Consider the following 20,758-nt stretch of genomic DNA (forward strand, 5'->3'; position numbering starts at 1 on the left):
GAACGATATAACCAGGCACAGTGAATCACACCGAGTAATTCTGCCTTCCGGGCCTTGTAAACACTCATGTGAATTGCTGCGATCCTTGAAGACGCATTGTAAAAATGTCTCTCACCCGGCGCCGTGGCAATGCATTTCATTTTGAGATTAATGCGGCCAAACATATGGAGATTGACAGGTACGTCTGCTTCTTCTCTTAGTAGACAGCCGATGCTGAATGCTTCTTTTAGTGAGTTTGTCCACAATGACGCAGCACACCTTTGTTCATTTATGTAAATAATCTCCTCTTCACTTAATTGCCTTGTTTTCTCCTAAACTGGAGCATTGTTTTCTCCCCTTATTGTGAGGCTGCAACTCCTTTTCCCCCATCCTTCAAATTCAGAGCCCTTTCAAATAATCCCCAACACATTTTTGTTGGAATGCCTCTTCAAGAGGCAACCTTGCAAAGTCCTCCAAATTCATAAACTGTCGGAATTTGTTTTTTGTGTGTGTGCTTTGTTAAAAGAAAGCGAGGCACACAGGAGTGCAAGGCCATGAGGGTGAATTGGCCAATGCTCTTCATCCTGGTGTTGCACAAATTGGAGGTAATCTGGTAATTGGAAGGCTCCACAGGTCTGTTCTGCATTTGCTCCCTGCTTCCTCGGTATCATGCGAACGGTCAGACTGAGTTTGTTCGGTGAGTTTGTCCAGATCCGACTCGAGGCATGGGCGGATTTGATCACCGTCGCTCACATGACAAGACCCTCAAAGCCTGAACAATGCCCTGTGCGTGCCTCCCGCTGCCAAGGGCTCCTTCAGCCGAGCCGAGAGGTAAAGATTGGCTGTATGATCAAATGGAGCGCACCCTATTAACCACCGAGCGCTCACTTAGCCCAACATCGCTGACCCCTCCGTGCACCGTAGCCCCAAAGCTAAAGCGTGCATCACGCCGTTGTTAGCCGTCCACGGCGCGCTCACCCCCTGCCGGCGCGCTGTTAGCAGCCTGCTACTCGGTGGAGCCCTAAGTGCCTGTGACAGTTCTAATGAATAGACATGGCCTCGCTTTGCAGGGTGGGAGATTTTTTTTTTTTTCTTTTTCTTTTTCTACTTCTTCGTGCAACTGCAGCCTCAGCCTTTAAAAGCTTTATTAGGAACTCTTTGAGACTGTGTCAGGTAGCTGCAGTAGCACAACACAGCTGGTTGCTGAAAATACGTCCTTTTTCATCTGGACTTTCACAACATACACCCCAAGAGAGTGAAGGTCTGCTGTTTTTTTTTTCTTGGCAGTTTTTTTTTTTTTTTTTTTTTTTGTCCGTTTATGTTGCGCCTGTCTTGTTCCAAGGCTCAGATACAAAAGCTGGCTGCATACAAAAGGCTTTTTCTATACTGTTAAAGCACTTAGCACTTATTAGACTGGTAGAATGGCTGCTGAATAAAATGTTCAAGGCCAGAAGGAGGGAACATCAGAGGGAGAAAAAAAACAAAAAAACATAATAAACTGGGCCCTAGACATGCTGTTGAAAAGAAATGCTCCTCCATCGTCAGTCATTTTGTAGCTAAAAATAAGAGATAGAGAGGATGGGAAATCAAAGCCTGGAATACACAGAGAAAAAAAGCCCAAACAATAATCTCTCAACACTCATAGGTGCCTCATTAGCAATCATTAATCTGAATTCACCTCGTCTCTTTGAGCTGTCATTATCAAAAGAGATAAAACAGGAATGGACACATTTAAGTAAGTGCCAAGCCAAACCGGCCTGGGCTGCTGCCCGGCGGACGCTGAACCCAGTGAAGTGTGCAATCAAGCTCCCTCAGTTTTGATGAGTGAATTATGATTATCTGTATTGTGGTGCCTCCCGGGGGCCAACCTGCTGTGTATTGGGGGTGGGGGTGGGGGGGTTGGCACAGGCAAACTGCCCCGGTGCCAACTTAGTCAGCCATCTAATGTGCCCAGCTCGGCTCCGGCGCCTGGCAAACACTTAACATCACTCTGATCCCTTACTTACAGCAACGCCGGGGCGAATTACAGTACCATTCAACGAGGACGTGCTTCACTAGCGGTGCATGGATGTCGAGTGGTTTCTAAAACACACACCCGTGTGACTAATTCATTGGTTAACTGAGACCACCTTACCTGGACCCGTGTTTCCTTCATTTACACTCTGAATAGTTGAGCCATGGTGCACAACAGATCCATATTTTTAAGTTCCTCACCACACAGAAACTCACCAGTGCAAACCAGAGGTGGAAAAAGTTGTCACAAATTCACATACAAGTAGAAATGAAGGGCAAAAGTGCTGATTTGACTCATTTAATTGAGTAGAATTGATATTGTACTGGTTTTGAAATGTGTGGCTTACAGTGGGAACAATTGGAAACCATGGCGGTCTTGAATTTCGAGAAGGGCAAAATCTGTAATCATTTCTGAATTATAATCTAGTAGAATATAAATCATGGTATTGTGCGGGTGTGCACGTGTGCGTGTGTGCGTGCGAGCTTTCCAGAGCAAAGTGTGATTGTTTTTCTCTTTGTCACAAACTGTTGACCAATTTTATTCGACATATTCTGTCTGTCGTTTAATTTTCCCCCAGTTAGCCTCTATTACGTCAAGTTGTCCTCCCCATAGAGGTTAAAACCACCAACCATTAACTTTGGATAATGTAATGGGTAAAAAGTGTAGATATGTGCATGCATGCGTGTAGGGAGTAAAACTACGCAGTAATGGAGTAATAATACTTTGTGACTTTCCTCCTCTGATATGAAAAGATGTAATCAAGAGGAAAATGCATTTAATCCATCACAATACAGTTGGGGATTTTTTGCAGACTTTTGATCTCTTAAACATGAAAAAAAACAAACATGTTTAGTCGACATCCCAAAGCGATTATTTGTAAAAAAAAAAAAAAAAAAAAAGATCTGTAAACACCACCAACTGCTCCTCCCATCATATGGAAATGGGCAAAAACTCATCTGCTCATCTGACATTAGTGGTCCCATGATGGGGCGGCTTTTATTTCACAAGCCATCATGACTGTCTTGATTGAAGAAACCTGTAATAACTCATAATTTAGAGTTAAGATTAAAGCCTCTTCCACTTGTGTCAAACCTCCTCACATTTTCTTCCCAGCAGAATGTTTTCAGCTCCAAATGTTTTCCGTAAAAATTCAAATGAATCACTTCTTTTATTTGTGTGTGTGTGTGCGTGCGTGTGCGTGTGCGTGCGTGCGTGTGTGTGCGTGCGTGTGTGTGAGAATTGAGACCTGCTTCATCAAACTCACGGTTGTTGGGATTCGATCCCAGCTGACTTTCAGCACAAGGTAGATTACACCCTGGACGGTTGGGCAGTCCATCACATGGTTAACACCAGCATACAAACAGTCACGCCTGAGGCCAATTTAGAGTCACGTATTACCCTATTATACATTTGTGGAGAGTGGGAGGAAGGTGGAGCAAACCCAGGCAGACGCAGGTAGAACACGCAAGCTCCAACCTCAGTGTTCCCGATGTGAGAGGAACCACCGACGCAGTTTCATATATGCTCTTGTGACTGAGACTAATCTGCCAGTCAAATGCAGATAAAGTTTTGTTCGATGTAAAGATTGAACCGCTGTCCTGCGACGTCATGCAGCTTGTGGCTGCAGCTTTATGAGTCTCGCTCTGTCCAGCCTGGGGGAGTCTGCACTGCCTCTTGACTTGCAGCCAGACCAGGCCAGAGCTGGGCACCCAGTCACCCATGTAATAGCTTCCCCAGCTGGATGAGGAGGTCACGTCAAGGCCAGGCCTTCCTCTCACCCCGTCTGTCCGTGACAATAGAGACATTCTGCCAAAGCCTGGCTTTGTACTGCCCCTCTGCTGAAAGCCTGTTTCAACGTCTCCGCTGCTACCGCCACTCAAACTGAGGAACGTGGTCTCTCCCCCTGGAGGGGTGGTCTGATCACTTGGAGATGTGTGCAATCGTGTCTATATTCAATATGGCACCTCTGCGTAGTTACAGGCAAATGTTCACGTGGCATTCTACCTGGAGTAAAAACATTAGCCGTGAGATTTCCCCTTTTGTTACAGAACAAGAAATGGCTCTGTCTCCCAATTAGCAGCTCAGCGACGAGCCCGGGCCTGTCAGTAAAACCGCTCCACTTTTAAATCAACTGTGACTTTTCTCAGCTAAGCTGAAGAAGAAGCTCCGTCCAAGACCGAACTTGGAATTTGAGGGAGTCCTGTGTGCTCTGATCTGTGTGTGTGTGTGTGTGTGTGTGTGTGTGTGTGTGTGTGTGTGTGTGTGTGTGTGTGTGTGTGTGTGTGTGTGTGTGTGTGTGTGTGTGTGTGTGTGTGTGTGTGTGTGTGTGTGTGTGTGTTTGTGTGTGTACGGACGCCTTATTGATTCATACTCTCAGGTGCAAGTAGTTGTGATGACAGCTTAACAGGCGAGTTGGGTCAGCCCCGGGAGTTAAGCGCATTGACTAATTAACAAAGCCTTGGCTCTGGTACTATGTTTGCCTTCCTCTATGGGATTGGCAGCTTGAGCTGTGATTGTGTGCAGGTAGAGGCTTTGTCTGCGTCTGCCCGTGTATGTGAGAGTGCGTGTGCGTGTGTGTGTGTGTGTGTGTGTGTGTGTGTGTGTGTGTGTGTGTGTGTGTGTGTGTGTGTGTGTGTGTGTGTGTGTGTGTGTGTGTGTGTGTGTGTGTGTGTGTGTGTGAAGAGCAGCATATGGACCCTGCTGACCAAATCTCATCCCCTGCTTACCGCACGTTGACCAACAGCACAGCCGCTTGAAGGCTGGACTTTATACCGGCGTCAAGTCTTTTAATGCCTCGTGTGTGTTTCCGGGTGTTTGGTGGTCAGCGCTGCCGCGCTCGCCTCTGCCAACAGTCTGACTCCCCACGGACTTTTTGTGGCGAGCTTCAATCTATTCCTCGGTAATTGATAGGGATCTCTGGTCTAATGATCAGCCGCAGCCTGCGGGTGTGTGACTACAGATACAGTCAGTGGGATATGCCTGGTAACCCTCTCCCGCTCAGCTTGGCTGCGAGCCAGCCGGCATACGGTGCGGGCGCATGCAATGTGGTTTTTGCTGCAACAGTTCTGAACGCCATCCAAAAAAATCAGATTAAAGAGTAATTTTATCACCCCCCCCCCCCCCTTTTTTTTTTAAACTCAGTGAAATATGAAATTGCTTGTGATAATTTGGTAAAGGCCAACATAATACATGCAATGAAAGAGAAGCAGGCCAAGTTGGATCATGTCTGGAGTGAATGGGGCGTGTCAGAGACGCTCTTTAAAGACGTGGACCTTAATTAGCCGCATTACAAATTGTTACTCATGATCCATCACACATTTAAATAGACCTCACCAAGAAAACTGGACAGACGTTCCCAGGTCCTGAACATTCTAAGCAGAGAACTTAGATTTGGGAAAAATTATGTACCAATAGCAATGAATAAATAAGACATCAACATGAGCAAAACACTTGCTTTTCTCTTTCAACCGTCAGCCTTGAGTGGATCATCGTCAGAACCAGCTGTGAAAAGTAACTGAGTACAATAACTTAGCAGAAAAGTACATATGTGAGCAACTTTAACTTCGTGTGACACAAAAATATCTCTGCTTATGATTACACAACCTCACAAGTTTTAATTCCCAACTTACCAGCTTCTAATGTTTAACTTATAAAAACAATATCCAGTCTAGGTTTTATATTTCTATGAGTCATTAACAGCTTGACTGAACTGTGATTTTCCTACTTATTACACGTATTATTTTCTGCAAATGATGCATTCGCTCACTAAAAATTATAGACTTAATAAAAATCTGAGACAGAGACTTTTTGTTCCTATGTTTTTTGAACGTCAGATGATCCCTTAAATTTACTCAACACTGTTAGTAATGTACTGCCATATATAAGCAAATAAAATGTCACTTTTCAATTGTTATTACTGCTCGTAATTGAACTTTTTTTTTGTTAGTTTAGTTCAGTTAAGTTGACATTGTTGCCTCTAATCAAGAAGGTCCACAATTCAAAGCAAACCTTTATGTATGCACACTCCCCCTCTGCGTGCATGAGCTTTCCCTTTCTAACGTGTACATACGTACATCACTGTTTTACAGCCAGGCAACATAAAAGAGCTCCGCTAATGTGAAAACCAAACCATAAAATGAATTCAAAAACACTGTACATGTGTGTGTTTTTTTTGTTTTATACATACATGAGTCTTATTTCAATGCTTGCACAATCCTTGGTACATTTTAATATGCGATGGGAAACATTTCAATTCTGGGTGCGGTTTGCATGTTCTTACTGGGTTTTTTGCTCCCACACTCTTAAAACATGTTTATAGGTAAATCATTATCTTTAAATTGACTCTGTGAATGCGTGTAGTTTCTTTCTTTCTTCCTTTCTTTCTTTCTGATCCTGGTGGTGATGCAGCCTGTTAAGACCATCATACATGATGATAGGCTCTGTCTCAGCGGGCTCGGGGAGCAGCTGCGTCATGCGCGTCTTCTGCTTTTCCATCCCGTCCTTTTAATGAAGTGGAGGTTTTCTGTCGGAATCGGGCCAGCAGGGTGCGGTTTGGGGTTTCGGCGGCCATGTTGGACCCGCTCGCCTTTTTCTCCGTCTTTGGTCAGCGGCGGGGCGGTTGTCGACTCAGCCCCAGACTCGCTTCCTCACTGATACTTGGCTCCCCGACCCTGCACCCAAACCACAGGCTCCACCCACACCGGCTGCCCCGAAGGAAAGGGGGGCTGGGGGCTGGGGGCGGGGGGGGGACCCAAAAAACAACGCTCCTATTGTGTCTGAACCACACATCTCGCCGGGTGTGTGTGTATGGCTGTGTCGATATATGTGTGTGTGCGCGCTAAGCAGGGCAGGGTTTCATATATCAAGTCTAAAGTGGAACCAGAAGCCGGGTCTTGAACTGGTGTTTTAGGAGCGTGTGTTGCACAAAGAAAGAGTTTTGTCTCGTGTGCGTGCGTGTGTGTGTGTGTGTGTGTGTGTGTGTGTGTGTGTGTGTGTGTGTTCAGGTTCAAGTTCCAATATTACATCTGAAAACAGAAGTTGTACTCACTGACAACGAATTTTCACTTAATTACTGCATTATTTCAAAGAACAACCTGTATTTATCCTATTCTATATGCTTGTGAAATTTTGTCAAATGTACAGAAGTGCATTTGAAAATAAAAACAGGCAACAACTTAAAAATGTCTACAAAAACGGACTTTTTATGTGTATCGGCTTCATTTCCACACAAAAGCAAACCTGTTAACCTCATCATCACTATGTGGGCATATTACCTATAAAAACAAAAACATTCCCGTTAAAGAAATATCCATATATATTGAAGAAAATGTTCCCATTCAATACACTTTCTTACAAAACTGCAATATACATCCTCGCTCATCTTCAGAGAGGTGCCGTATTGTCATCCTAAACAACAGTTTTTATCAGACTTCCATGTTCCAATCAAGTCAAAACGGACTCCATATGTAGCTGTGGTCTTTAAGTTGTGCAGCAGCTGTTGTAATCAAACTGGATTCGATACTAAGGCCAAAAAGGTAGCGAGCTTTCACTGCGGCATGTTGCTGCCGCTCACGTCTGGGTCTCTGCTGCGCTTCGTCTGCTGATCTTTTTGCAATCGACCCCCACGGGTTTTTCATCCTGTGAGCCGACACATTGACACATCTGAAGTGAGCCAAAGCGAGCTGACCTTCAGGTTTCGCACAGTCAGAAATGCACGATGGTGTTTTTTTGCTTTTTAAAATGAGATTTAGTTACGAAACTAAAATAGAACATTAAAAGTATGGTGCCAGGTCTCTCTCTCTCTCTCTCTCTCTCTCTCTCTCTCTCTCTCTCCTCTTTGACTCAAACTCGCCCGTTGTTTCCCTAACATCGGGGCTGTAGTGTGCGCTGTGACGTCGCTGCAGGCCCGACCGCTCAGACTCCCGCAGCAGGGATCAGCAGTTGGGCTTTTCTAGTCTTAAACTCACACCTTCAGTAGAAACACTATCCTTTGTCTAATTCAGGGCCGCAGGGCTTTGACGTGCTGCCTCTGGCGGCCCGCCCACCTTATATCACATGAAGTACTTCACACTGCTGGGAGGGAGTACTTCTGGAGTATTTTTAGCATGGGTGGTCCCAGTGTATATCAGAGCCCCACCCTGGCAGCCGGGCAGCCGGGCACTGCTCACAACTGAGTCAACTTGTTAAGCTGCAGGTGAAATAAATTAAACAATTATTTTTGGCCACAGTTAAACGCCAAAGGTCGAAGGTGAAATATAAATCAAGCAACTTGAAAACTGAACTTTGCGTCTGCACACGAACTACATCTTCAGGCAGCCTCTATTGCATGTCATTAATAAAACAATCAATTGGTGAATACATGCGTAAGAAATATTGTGTGCACAATATTCTTCACCTTAACTCAGAAGGTGACAAATGAGACAATTAATTTAATCTTTGGAACAGCGTTTGATCAGATCTCAGTGATTGTCAGTACAATACCTCATCAAACATGCAAACAAACAGCAACATTTTGAGCATTTCATTTTAGAATTAGACATAATTATTTATTCTTAGTTTTCTGTTTTAAGGGCAGTGGTGGCCGAGTGGTTTGAAAAGCACCCTTGGGATTGGCAGTTCGCAGGTTTGAATCCCACAGCTGATGTGTCGCCATTGTGGCTCCCTGAGCAAGACCCTTGACTCCCATCAGCTCTCTGGAGCGCCGTAATGTGGCCGCATCTCCGCAAACTAGAAATGGGATTGGTCAATGTGGGAAAAAATTTGTTTCGCCAACGCCGTTAATAAAGTGTGAGTAGTCTGTTAATCCATGTTTGACTGTTTACATGCACTTTTAGACCAAGAATAACCCTGAAATCACTCGCAAAAGTTGTATTCTATGGGTTTCATGTGTGATTTTGCCATTTCTTTTCTTTCAGAATTCTTTTCTAATGCATCTTGAAACAGCTGATTAATCCCAAAATGTTTGCAGTAATTACTGTGATGAAATATTGAAACTAAATGAATTGTAAATCTGCTTTTTGTGCATCAAAACATAGGATCGTAAAGCACAATTTCTAACATTTCTAACTCCTGGAGTGGTTCTGTGCAGTGTGTGCGTGCGTGCGTGCGTGCGTGCCTGCGTGTGTGCGTGCGTGCGTGCGTGCGTGCGTGCGTGCGTGCGTGTGTGTGTGTGTGTGTGTGTGTGTGTGTGTGGGCATATGGGCTACTATCTCTGCAAAAAAGCCACCTCCCCCTCGCTCAGGAGAGCCGGCTGCTTTCACAGGCCATGCTCTGTGACAAGAGAGTCTGGGTGTCATCTGACAGATGAAAATAGTGTGTGTGAAATGGACACCGTGCTAACACGCAGCCGGGCTAACCACTCTGCAGTTTAATGGTTTTACAACACTGAGCGAAGGAGCGAGCGAGTGCACGCCTCGGACCATTGGAGCGGCGTGCGTGCGTGTGCGTGTGCGTGTGCGTGTGCGTGTGCGTGTGTGTGTGTGTGTGTGTGTGTGTGTGTGTGTGTGTGTGTGTGTGTGTGTGTGTGTGTGTGTGTGTGGGTGTGTTTATGCATGCATGTGTGTGTTATGTTTCCTGTCTGTGCAATTAAGTGTCTCAGCAGCGTGCTGGTGTTCTTTAATCAGCATGTGTGGTGAGCATGTATGTTTGAGCTCCGGCATTCTCATATCTGTGTGTGTGTGTGTGTGTGTGTGTGTGTGTGTGTGTGTGTGTGTGTGTGTGTGTGTGTGTGTGTGTGTGTGTGTGTGTGTGTGTGTGTGTGTGTGTGTGTGTGTGTGCCCTTCTCCTGGCTGGGCTGTCTCCTCATGTTTGGACATATGTTGAGTTTTATTTCACTGAGACATCAATCCTGCTGGCCAGCTGTTAGGACAGCTGCTCGCTCTCTGTGCTTCTCTTGCTCTATTTCTCTCTTTCATTGGCTCTGGCTCCGTCTCTCTTTATCTTTGCTCCTATCTGTCGGTTTCTCTTGGTCGGCCTCTCACTCTTCTCACTATTTCCCCCTAATATTACTGTATTTCTGTATTTATTTTCTGTCAGTCTTTCATTTGATCCTGTACTCTCTCTCTCTCTCTCTCTCTCTCTCTGTCCCTCTCCCTCTCTCTATCTCGATGATGTGGGGTCTGCAGCTGAAGTCGTACCACTGACATAAATTTGGAAGTGCAAAGTGTAGCTGTCAGCTTCCATTTACACACGTTCGGTAGTGATGTGAAGACACGAGAAGGATTTCTGCAGCCGTGGGTGTGCTACACAAACACCAGGCACCCACCAGAACACCGACCTTTGTTATTCTTGAAATTAACTAGTTTTTCAGATCGATGCTTTTTTTTCCTCCCCCCAACTCTTTACCTTGGCGCTCCACTGCAGACGTCTTACAACCCGAGCTTCTTGCACTATAAGCGTGTCTGTGTGGCTGAAAGCTTCACTGCCCATCACGTGAAATGAATTCATTTAATACACATTAAAGCTGAATATGCTTCTCGCTACCAAGTTGCAGGCCAAACAAGTGTTGTTTTAGCAATTTTCAGTCTACACAAATGTGATGGGGAAGAAAGAAACCGTGTGAGGGAACGGCGCAGCGCCCTGGACATTAGGCCTTTTTTGACAAAGTGCTCTTTCATTTCACCGACTGCTTGTGCTACTTTATGAGTCTGTATGTCGTTACATCAGGGAGGAGATTTTTACACGGCAGGCGATCATGTGGAGCAAAATTGAAATTTCAGCCATTTAACCAAAGAAAACGTGACTTTTTCTTGAAGTTGTGAGTAATATTTGATTATTTTTTGGTAGTAATGACACCAACTGAGTGACGACAGACCAGCGATTCAATACTTGGCTTCATAAAAACTCCCTTGGCGAAAGATAAAGTTTAAAATCAGAAAACCAGAATAAAACACGTTTGAGATTCTTGTTTGGTTTCACTGTGATGCTTCAGCAAATCACAATCTGTAGTTTTGGTTGTGCATCTTTTCTAATAAAAATAGCCTGGAGGTTTCCAGGAAAAGAGTTTACCACCGCATTGAACCAGTGGAACCTATTTTTTTTTTTTTCAACAAATAAAAAGTCAGTTGAAAGCACGATTTTAGGCAGAAATCAAGGTTTTGGGTGTCCATCCGAAATATCTGGGTGTCCAAAATTTTGGGGACCGGCAGGGGGGTTATTTAAAAAAAAGAAGAAAAAAAAAGTAGATGATAGGGATAGACCTTTAATGGTGCATTTAAATGCATTCTGGACTAATAAATACTACATTGTGACATGTAGACTTTGCTTCTTAAAAGTAATATATTTGCTTTTCTCCCTGACATTTCTGGTGATGCATCCAATATACCTTCTTGCTTTGTTAAAAAGTTGTATTTCTTTCTTTTAAGGTAATAGCTTATTTTCATTGGTGACGGTTTTCACTTGTACCTCTACCTCTACCTGTACCTGTACCTGTATCTGTATCTAACTCACCTCACTTCAAACTTACCTGAAATTTACAATTTAAACATAAATTACATTTCCACAATCTCATGTGTCTTTATAATATATTTTATAATATGTCCTATTTCAATGAAAGGTTCAAAAAGGAAAAGAGAAAATAGAAGAGTTGAAGTATTTCGCCCACAGATCTTCATGTGGCGGATTGGTGCAGTTGTTGCTCTCCTGATAGACAAACGCACTAAAACTCACTATCAGCGGCTTGTGGCTCGTGTGAAGCACCGAAAACAATGTTTCCTGGCAGGTTGGAGGAAGGTGATTAAAGTGTGTTTACCCAAAACACTGATGATTTATTACGTCTTCATCCACTTCTGATCTCCTTCACCTTTTCTCTGTTGCTCCTCCGCTCGATTTCATTGCTCATCCTCTCCTCCTTTCGTTTTCCTCTCGCCGTCTGTCCTTGCTGATGCTGCTGGAACTGATCTCAGGGCGATGGAATTGAATACTATGATGACATTAGGCGTGTAAAGGAGTGTGTCAGTTGTTGTTTTTTTACATTCACCACATCTCCCACTTTTTGCTTATGGAAGATGAAAACAAGCTTCCTCGTCATCTTCCACTGTGGTCATGTTCCCTTGACTCCACCCCTTTTTTTCTCTCCACCTTGCCCTCGCCCCCACCCCCCGCCTCACCTATCCATCCTCCATGTTCCTCCTTCACTTGACGGAGGTAGCAAACGTCCTTGCGACCAAGAATTTTTATCCGCCTCCTCTTAATCCAAACAGCACTTGATCCCTGACTTGTTCGCGGCGACAGATAGCGAGCCATCTAGGGTAAAACATCTTCCTCCCATCCTCTCTCTCTCTGATCCCTCTTTTCCTATCTGCCCCCCCACCCCACCCCCCGCTGTCTCCTCATCCGGTCTGTTTATCGGCGCGAGGGGTATAAATTGTGCAACAGAGTACACAAACGGTTGACTTATGCAGATGCGTCTGGAAGTTACAGGTTGTATTTTCCTTTCTAAGTGCTCACATAAATTGCGCTCCCCGATTTTGTTTGATACGGACGCCGGCCGAGCGAGCGCACACTGGCGTCGTGTGATGAAAACATAAAAAAAAAGAAAAAAAAAAGACTCTCGTCCTGCCCCACATCGAACCCCTCCATAAATATCCCTCAGTGGATCAAATGTATACAGATACAAGTCCAACGGAGCCACCGTGAAAGATCAGGTGGATTCCGTTGTCCTGCACGCGGAAATGAGATGAATTGCATTAGTGGACCAACTGCCTGGAAATACCCACAGCGTTTCCCCCAAATATGGGAAATCACCAGCGGAACTTACAGTAGTTTCAAATTGTTTCTTTGTTTCATAACTGAGCTCCCCCCCCCCCCCCCCCTTCCTTGTTTACATTGATCCCATGTGATTTGGGAGGCTGCATTAGCTTATTTACAACAATCATAATCCGACTGTAAACATGCAAGGCTTTAATGGGCTCAATGAGGAAGTTGTGCTCGGGCCGACGGACCGCATCTCATGACCACACAATGGGTCCATACGCACAAACTAAACATTAAGCCATTCACAATAGACCATGTGCTCTTATGAATGCCTATAGCGCCTTTTGTCAGGATAAAGGCACCACAAATGAGCTATTGTTTGACTTAACCATTCTAAATCAGGCAAACCCTCAGGGGCATGTTTTCCACTCTGCGCCCAAGAATGTCTCCTTTTTGTGCGAGTGTGTGTTTCTGTGTGTGTAAGCATGTTTTGTTTTGTTTTTTGTTTGTTTTTTTACATCCGTGGTGGGTTTTCAGCCTTTGCGTGACCGTGACACCATCCAGGGAGTGTCCGCTCTCATGCGAGTCACACAGAATCAGGAGTTGGTGAACATGTCCCACAGGGGAAGTTTAACACACAGACAAACTCCTGCAGGTACACGACATGCCGGAGGAAGATTTTACACTTCAAAGTAATTCTCATGATCAGATTTATCACCCGGTTCACGTGGCGTCACCTGTGGTTATTGATGGTAACTGCATTAAGTGTCTTTTAATACAGGTCCTATTTCATCCTGGGTGACGGCCACGCTGTCAACAGAAGAGTAACTCATATATCCGTTTACAGAAGGACTAAACAACCCAGGAGCTGAGAGATTTCATTCTGTGGCATCAATAAATTTTTTTTTGAAAAAGCCCGTGTGGCTTGACAGATCAATCCTCTGTGTAGTGTGATATTTATGGCGCTCTACCTTTCAGATATGACTCCTAAGAAGTATAATACTGCATATATGTCTGGCTGCGGTTCAAGAACAACAGCTGAGTTATTTGTGCTTTTGATCCTAAACAGTTCCTCTGTTATATTAGTGAATACAGGTAAAGGTATAGAATCGATTTTGGACTCCTGATTCAAAGTTTAGCCTCCCTGATTATCTGGTGTTATGTAACTACTCCAAAATACCCAAAACTAATTATATATCACTACAGTCCACAATCAGTCGCTTTCCATGGAACTGATTCTCCATAAAGAACATCTCATATCAGACAATATGAAGCCAAATCATTTCCCTTGCCCCGTCTGTCGGAGTTCAAATAAATGACCTTAGTGTTCGAAGTGAGAGCAGCCTCGGCAGCCGACAATGGGCTCATTCGAATAATTGATTGGAGGCGGGACACTCAGAGAGTGGAACCACACTGCGTCTTCGACCTCGCTGTGCTTCTCTTTTTGATTTAAAGGATCTTTAATGTAAACGCAGTATGTGTTGTGAAATTGTATTTTGGGAGAAAAAACTTGAAGTGGTATTTTTTGGGGGTTTACGTGAAGCAAAAATTCATACTTTTATCATTTTTTCTACAGCAAAAAGTGAAACGTGTTCAGGTCTAAATAACCGGGTACTGCAGAAGCTCCACTTTTCATTTGAGTTATAAAAGTTCTGAAATCATTGTACCTACAACTTTAGGTAGAATTTTCAACGTTAATGTGGTTCAGAATGGTTTTACTTGTTTCAATAACTTGCCTGAGAGGTAGTTCCGAAGCGTTGAAATAGAAATAGAAACTCAGTATGTGAACGAGTGTAAATAAATTCCTTTTTATCACCGGTCCCTGACGTTGTGTTTGCTTGCGTGTCTTTGGTGCATAAACAGGCCACACACAAGCAGTCCTCCCCACGAGTGTGTGTGTGTGTGTGTGTGTGTGTGTGTGTGTGTGTGTGTGTGTGTGTGTGTGTGTGTGTGTGTGTGTGTGTGTGTGTGTGTGTGTGTGTGTGTGCGTGTGCGTGCGTGTGCTCGTCTTCCAGTGGCCGCCTGGTGAAGAATTGAAAAGTTCCCATTGTTTCAGTCAAGTTCACAGCAGGACTCCAATTGAACAAATGGGAGCTTATGACTCTTATGAGACCACGTGTGTCTGATGTCTATTATCCTGAGGCCATGAGAAGACTGGTCTATCGCCAAACAATGCAGACATTCTCATCTGGTCAGCTGGATCCCTGCTGCATTCTTATTTTACTTCATACAGAGGCTGTCCTTCTTCGTTGGCCTTTTTTTGGGTGGGGGGGGGTGGGGACTCCCAGGAAGAGGCTGTTGTCTTTTGGAACTTTCCTCCATCTCTGTATTACCATTAGTCTTTATAGGCATCAGTGAATAGCAGTAAATATCACCACAAGTATCGTTTGCACAAGTTGTAGATGCAACACTGGAAAAAAGAAAAAAGAATAGAGAAAGGTTTTATCTATTTATCACATTGAGGGTGATCGTGTCGTGTGTTTATTTCACAGAGCCGTCCTGCATGGAGAGGCTCCTCTCCAAGGACTGGAAGGAGCGCGTTGACCGTCTGAACGCCAACGAGCTGCTCGGGGAGGTGAAAGGTAAGACTGAGGAGGAAAACCTCTTAAGACGGAAGGATAGATAATGGAAAGATGGGAGTGATTCAACGGAAGGAATTAAGTTAAAAGACTAACAGGATACATGAAGCAACAGAGAAAAAGATAGAACAGTGATTACCCCCCCCCCCATTCACCTCGAGATAAACTGCTGTAAAACAACAAAATGATACGTGGGTGAAGTCAGACTTTGTAGAGGAAAAGTTGAGGGTTCTGTGATTCTCTCTGGAGGCTTTCAGCATGTTTGAACGTATGAACCCGTCTCAGACGTCGCCGCTCAGGCACGGCGAGCAGAGTGGCCGCTGTCGCTTTGCTCCTTTCGATGGCATCAGCAAATGATATTTATGAATTGACGAATCACTGAAGCAAACACACCTTACAACCAGCAGCAGTGTAGAAAAGATCTCATGTGAGCAGCAACAACAATCAGTAAAACAAAATCCTACACGTTTCCTCGTCATATATTGTCCAGAACTCTTTTCTTGTAGTAATTAAGAGTTTACACAGCTGATAGTCAGATTTGAAAACTCTCTTTCTATAAGTACAAATTGGAGACATGATGCTGAGAGCACCTGATTTCAAGTTTAAAGATCTTGGAGGCTGAGATAACTGTTTTGTCTAATTAAGACTTCCTGATGTGTTTCCCAGCCTAAGATATATTGGAAATGAATTACTGGGATTCACTTGCAGTACTAATCACAACCTTTTTCTTGTCGTCTCTCGATTCGAAATGTCTGCAACTGTCTTTTCACTTATACTCATAGTTTAAAAACATATTTGATCATAATACCTTTCACACTGGGAATAGCTTTAGAGAAACAAACATGGTTTGGTCGATCATAATGGTTTTATATTACATTACAAGTAATTCACCTGATCCCCAGATTTTTCCTGTTGCTACACGTCCCTGAAACTCTTTGCATATCCACAATGTTCATGATGCATCACACATAATTCTTTGCTATTTTGTTACTAAAAAAATATCCTATTTTCAGTATTTGGAAATATGCAGATGTGATCTGGATCCCATTTTCTTTTTGTTCACTTCCTGTGATTAACTGAGTGCTGCTGCGGTTGCACGATGGATCTGCTGTGGTACACTGAAGCGGTGCGTGTGATGCTGAATGGTCGACGCAGTGAGCGAGAGAGACTGGAGGAAAAAGATCGTTTCAAAGGGATTAGTCACTATTTGTTTTCCTTGCCCGCTGCCTTTCACTGACCCATTTTTAAATGTTGTCCTTTCGTCCTGTTGGCTGCTTTAGTCCCTCCTCACCGCAGTTCGACCAACTGCTAAATAAAGGCTAAATAAATAAAAAAAAAAATGGAAAACTTCGAGATACCTGAACATAGAAGGCATGTTCTGTCTGTGAGCTGTAACGCCGGACGGTAACGGTGAGAGGAACCGTTTGTGATGGTCTCCTGATGAAGCAGCAGGTATTTCCTCTGTGGAAAGTGGCAAAAAAAAAAAAAAAGAAGGAGGGGGGGGGGGGGCACAGAGAAGCTTCGTGCAGCAGAACAGCACAGACATTGACTTTCCTGCAGGACAGAGATCTCTTCACTCCGACCACCTCCAACTGCACAGGGAAACTACACAACACCCGTGTGTGCGCGCGCGCGTGCACGTGCGCGGTCCACTAATGCAGGATTGAAACCGAAAGTAAAGGCTTTACATCAGAAAAAAATCTTCCTCGCATGAGTTGTTTTCCGCGTTGCTAGTAAGAGAGAGCAAAGTGAAAGCGATATCATTGCGCTGCACGTGGCTGTTTTCCTCTGCGAATGGGGATATCTGATCTAAATCCAGATCAAGTGGCGGGTCACTCTCCCCATTGTGTTTGTGCATTGTGTATTTCCCGAACACAAACTTTAAGATGAAAGTAGGGGTTTTTTTGGTTGTTTTTTTTTTGTTTTTTTGTAGTTGTGCCATCAGCGGAAATGAGAAAAGATAAGAATGAGCTGAAATGCGTGCTCTCCGTCGACCTCAGTCTCTCACGTACTTCTAAACGCCTCTTCACACGTTTATACAATGGCTGTTGTAAGTCAGTGAGTCCTTTATTCCACAACAATGTGTACGGGCTTAAAGCTGCGTGCGTTCTTCTATCAGTCGATTCTGAAGTCAGAGTACAAGGCCGTTCAATATTTAAATAGTGTTAGATTTGGTGAGCCTGTAGTGTACTTATCCTATTGTTGCAAGCTTTAATTTTTCTTTTTTTCCTTAATCAACTTTTAAACACATCAGTCCTCTTGGCGTGAACGCATTCCCTTTTCTTCCTTGCACAGAGATCTGGTTATTATTTCTTGGTATTCACGTAATTACTGAATTTGCCCTTAAACCAGAAAGAAAATTATATTTGCAATTTTGAACTTTTTTTTTTACTGTGTGATTAAAATCCCTAAGATACTTCAGGTGTTCACAGATCAGGATCGACTTCCTCTGATGTGGCCTCGTATTGTATTTCTGAACACAGATTCTGCATCTATGAGCGATAGGTCTTAGATTATTATTTAAACTCAAGTAAGTCACATGAAGGACACTTTTGGACTTACTGCGAGTCGTCACGTCACATTTACTATTAATGTAATAAGGAAACAATCAGAATGTTTAGTGCTGATCAGTAAAGTTTATATCAGTAGTTTTTGTGTGTGTTTGTTTTTTTTCACCAGGACAGTGATTATATTAGCATTATATTATTGTCATAATATAGTGCTATTAAAAAAATTCAAAATAAAAATTGTGGGAGGAATCTAGAAAACTCCATGTATACACAGGTAGAACATGCCTCAAATTCAGCTTATTCCATATTATTCTTGGATATTTATGTGGCGTAAATATACATATTTCAAGTTAAAAATGTGGAATTCTTCATTTCAGATTATATTTAGCTACAAATGGATTTATTTCCAGCGCCTCACAGGGGAAACAGACAAGCACATAAATCACATTCACACCTAAATTCCATCTTAGAGACACAGATTGAGGTCAAAAGCATGTTGGGTTTTTTTTTTTTTTTAAAACCCAGTCAAATATTCACTTCATCTCATTCCTGAAAAGTCATTGATGGAAAAAAAAAAAAGTGTCTTCACACTTAACTTCCATGTCTGTTCTCAGACCCGGCACTCAAGGAGTTGTACAGTTTGCTCTTTCGTTCCTGTTTTCTTCAGTTACTCTAACCAACAACATGCATTTCAGGCTGGTTGGTGACTCTTAAAATGTCCCGTAGGCGTGAGTGTGTGTGTGTGTGTGTGTGTGTGTGTGTGTGTGTGTGTGTGTGTGTGTGTGTGTGTGTGTGTGTGTGTGTGTGTGTGTGTGTGTGTGTGTGCCCTGTGATAAGTTGGATAAAGAAGTGTAGACGGTGGATGGAAATTTCAGTAGATCCTCAATTGGCTTGGACGCTGTTTATGATGCCCCAAGCCTCGCTCTTAAAAAGAGATTTACAGTATATCAGCTGAAGGTTTTGAAAACAACCCCCGAGTTTTAAATCCTGTGCACACAGACTGAAGCTCACACATTCACCCGTAGTCACTTCAAGAAAAACACGTTTGTGAGTGGAGGGGAACTTGAATCGAAGTGCTTGTGTTGTCTAATCCCAACACAGACTGAAGTCTGGATAAGAACTGAAGATTTTTTATTTATTTTTTTTGTATGAAAACACTTTTCGCTTTGTACACCTACCACCCCGACCACCTCCCTGTGTCCTAAATGTGCATTAACAACCTCTTTCTTCAGCTGAAAAAAATCCAGGTAGAGGGAAAGTGATTTATTAATATGTAATGGCTTTACCAAACATTTTTCCTGCTGCGTCGGTGGAGGGAATACAATCTGAGCTCGAAGGCCCCTAAAACCTTAAGCTGTTTCCAAATGACTAATAAATTCTCCTCCATGGTAATGGACAGCAATAATACTCAACGTTAAGGGCTCAAGTTTGGAGTGTGAAAGACACAAATTGCTGTTTTATTGTGGCAAACAGTAGCTGTATGTGTGTCAATGCATGTAATTGAATTTAGATGACTTGAAGTTGGTATGAAATTAAGTTTTCTTTTATTTGTGTGACAGAAAACCCTTTTATGATCCATTTGGCTGCATTTTGACAGCGATTTAATATAGACTGGACAGCGGCGTGCTTGTCTCACACACAAAGCCAGACTGACACTCGTAAAAAAAAAAAAAAAGCACAAATATAGCATGTTCCAGTACATGCATGCACATAAATGATCACACAAATAGAGAGACACACACACACACACACACACACACACACACACACACACACACACAGACGCCTCTGTTCGTCCAGCTGTGTCCTGGCTAACGAAACGCTCTGATTGAATTCAAGTGTTTTATTTCGTGATGGTTTGAAATGAAGCCCGGCTGACCTAAATACACAGACACAACTGTTGCTCTGTGTCGGCTCACACAACAACCTGAACCTATTTGTTCTGTCGCAGTTATTTTTAGGGAGAAGAGAACCGATGGCCTCCGCTTATTCGCCGGAATGCCACCGCCGCTCTCGAATGCACGTCAGCTTGCAGTTTTATTTATGAACGCCGTTTATTTTCAGTCCCACTTGTCCTTGCAAGGTGTGCGATCGCCACCACACCCTGGAGACGAACGTGTAAGCGTCGGGGAGCAGAGCAGAGTGTTCGGTGAACGCGTTCATACGAGGAGCTCTTTATGGGAAAACTGGTAGCATTTTAAAACAATATTCTCTTTTTTTTTCTCATCTCATTTAATCATCACAAGCCTGATGTTTGCTCTTCTTCTTCATAACTGTGAGCTGTATTACAGTTCTTCTCTCGGGGCGACCCGGTGTGCTGTTGGCACGCTCGCTCGGTCAACTTCAGGCCTACAGAGTTTGCATGTTCTGTTGCTTTATCCTTGACCGATGCACGTTACCTGGAAAAATATAACAAATATGTATACTTTTTAGGCCCAAACTGTTAGGCTTGGCTTGGGAACAGGCTCAAAATAAACCATACACTGCCATAGGTGGAACTGAAGCTCATCTTTATTACTCAAGGCAGAACCAAAGGAGTGTAAACCTACAAGTGACGCGGAAACAGGCCACATTTCACGTACCCGGGTTTTTCCAAAAACAGATATTTTTATTTTTTTAATTAAAAAAGTCTTCATTCACACAGACCCGCATATACAACTGGTTCAGCGCTACTATGAGCAGCCAAACCTGTAGGGGGCAGTGTAACGAGAAGCATGACGCCATGATAGCCAATCAGAATCCTGGAAAAAAACATGACGTCTCGAATTGTGAGGTAAATCTCCGCCTCAGATACAACCGGAGAGACAGTTTATCCAGATCTCCACTGTGGCCGGAGTTTTCATAAATCATTGTTTATGGTGACTCGTAGCTGCGTTTGTGTGTAAATGCGCAGCCCAAACGTGAGAATTATCACCTTGTTTCAAATACCCGGGAATGTGGAAACGTGGCCAGTCAGACTAGTACAAAGAGACATAACATAAAAC

The 20,758-nt window shown here is 43.5% G+C and overlaps 1 protein-coding gene across 4 annotated transcripts in view; it reads left to right on the forward strand.

Annotated features, from left to right (window-relative positions):
• Positions 1-20,758, forward strand: part of LOC308116366 (transcription factor SOX-6-like) — a 118,466-nt gene that overhangs the window by 45,273 nt on the left and 52,435 nt on the right. For all 4 annotated transcript variants that reach the window (XM_080474522.1, XM_080474524.1, XM_080474521.1 and 1 more), the window contains exon 5: positions 15,178-15,267. In XM_080474522.1, the coding sequence (XP_080330648.1) occupies positions 15,178-15,267 (90 nt within the window). The remainder of the gene's footprint in view (positions 1-15,177; positions 15,268-20,758) is intronic.

The sequence above is a fragment of the Lipophrys pholis genome (genome assembly GCF_963383615.2).
Source record: "Lipophrys pholis genome assembly, chromosome: 11".
Classification (NCBI taxonomy): Eukaryota; Metazoa; Chordata; class Actinopteri; order Blenniiformes; family Blenniidae; genus Lipophrys; species Lipophrys pholis.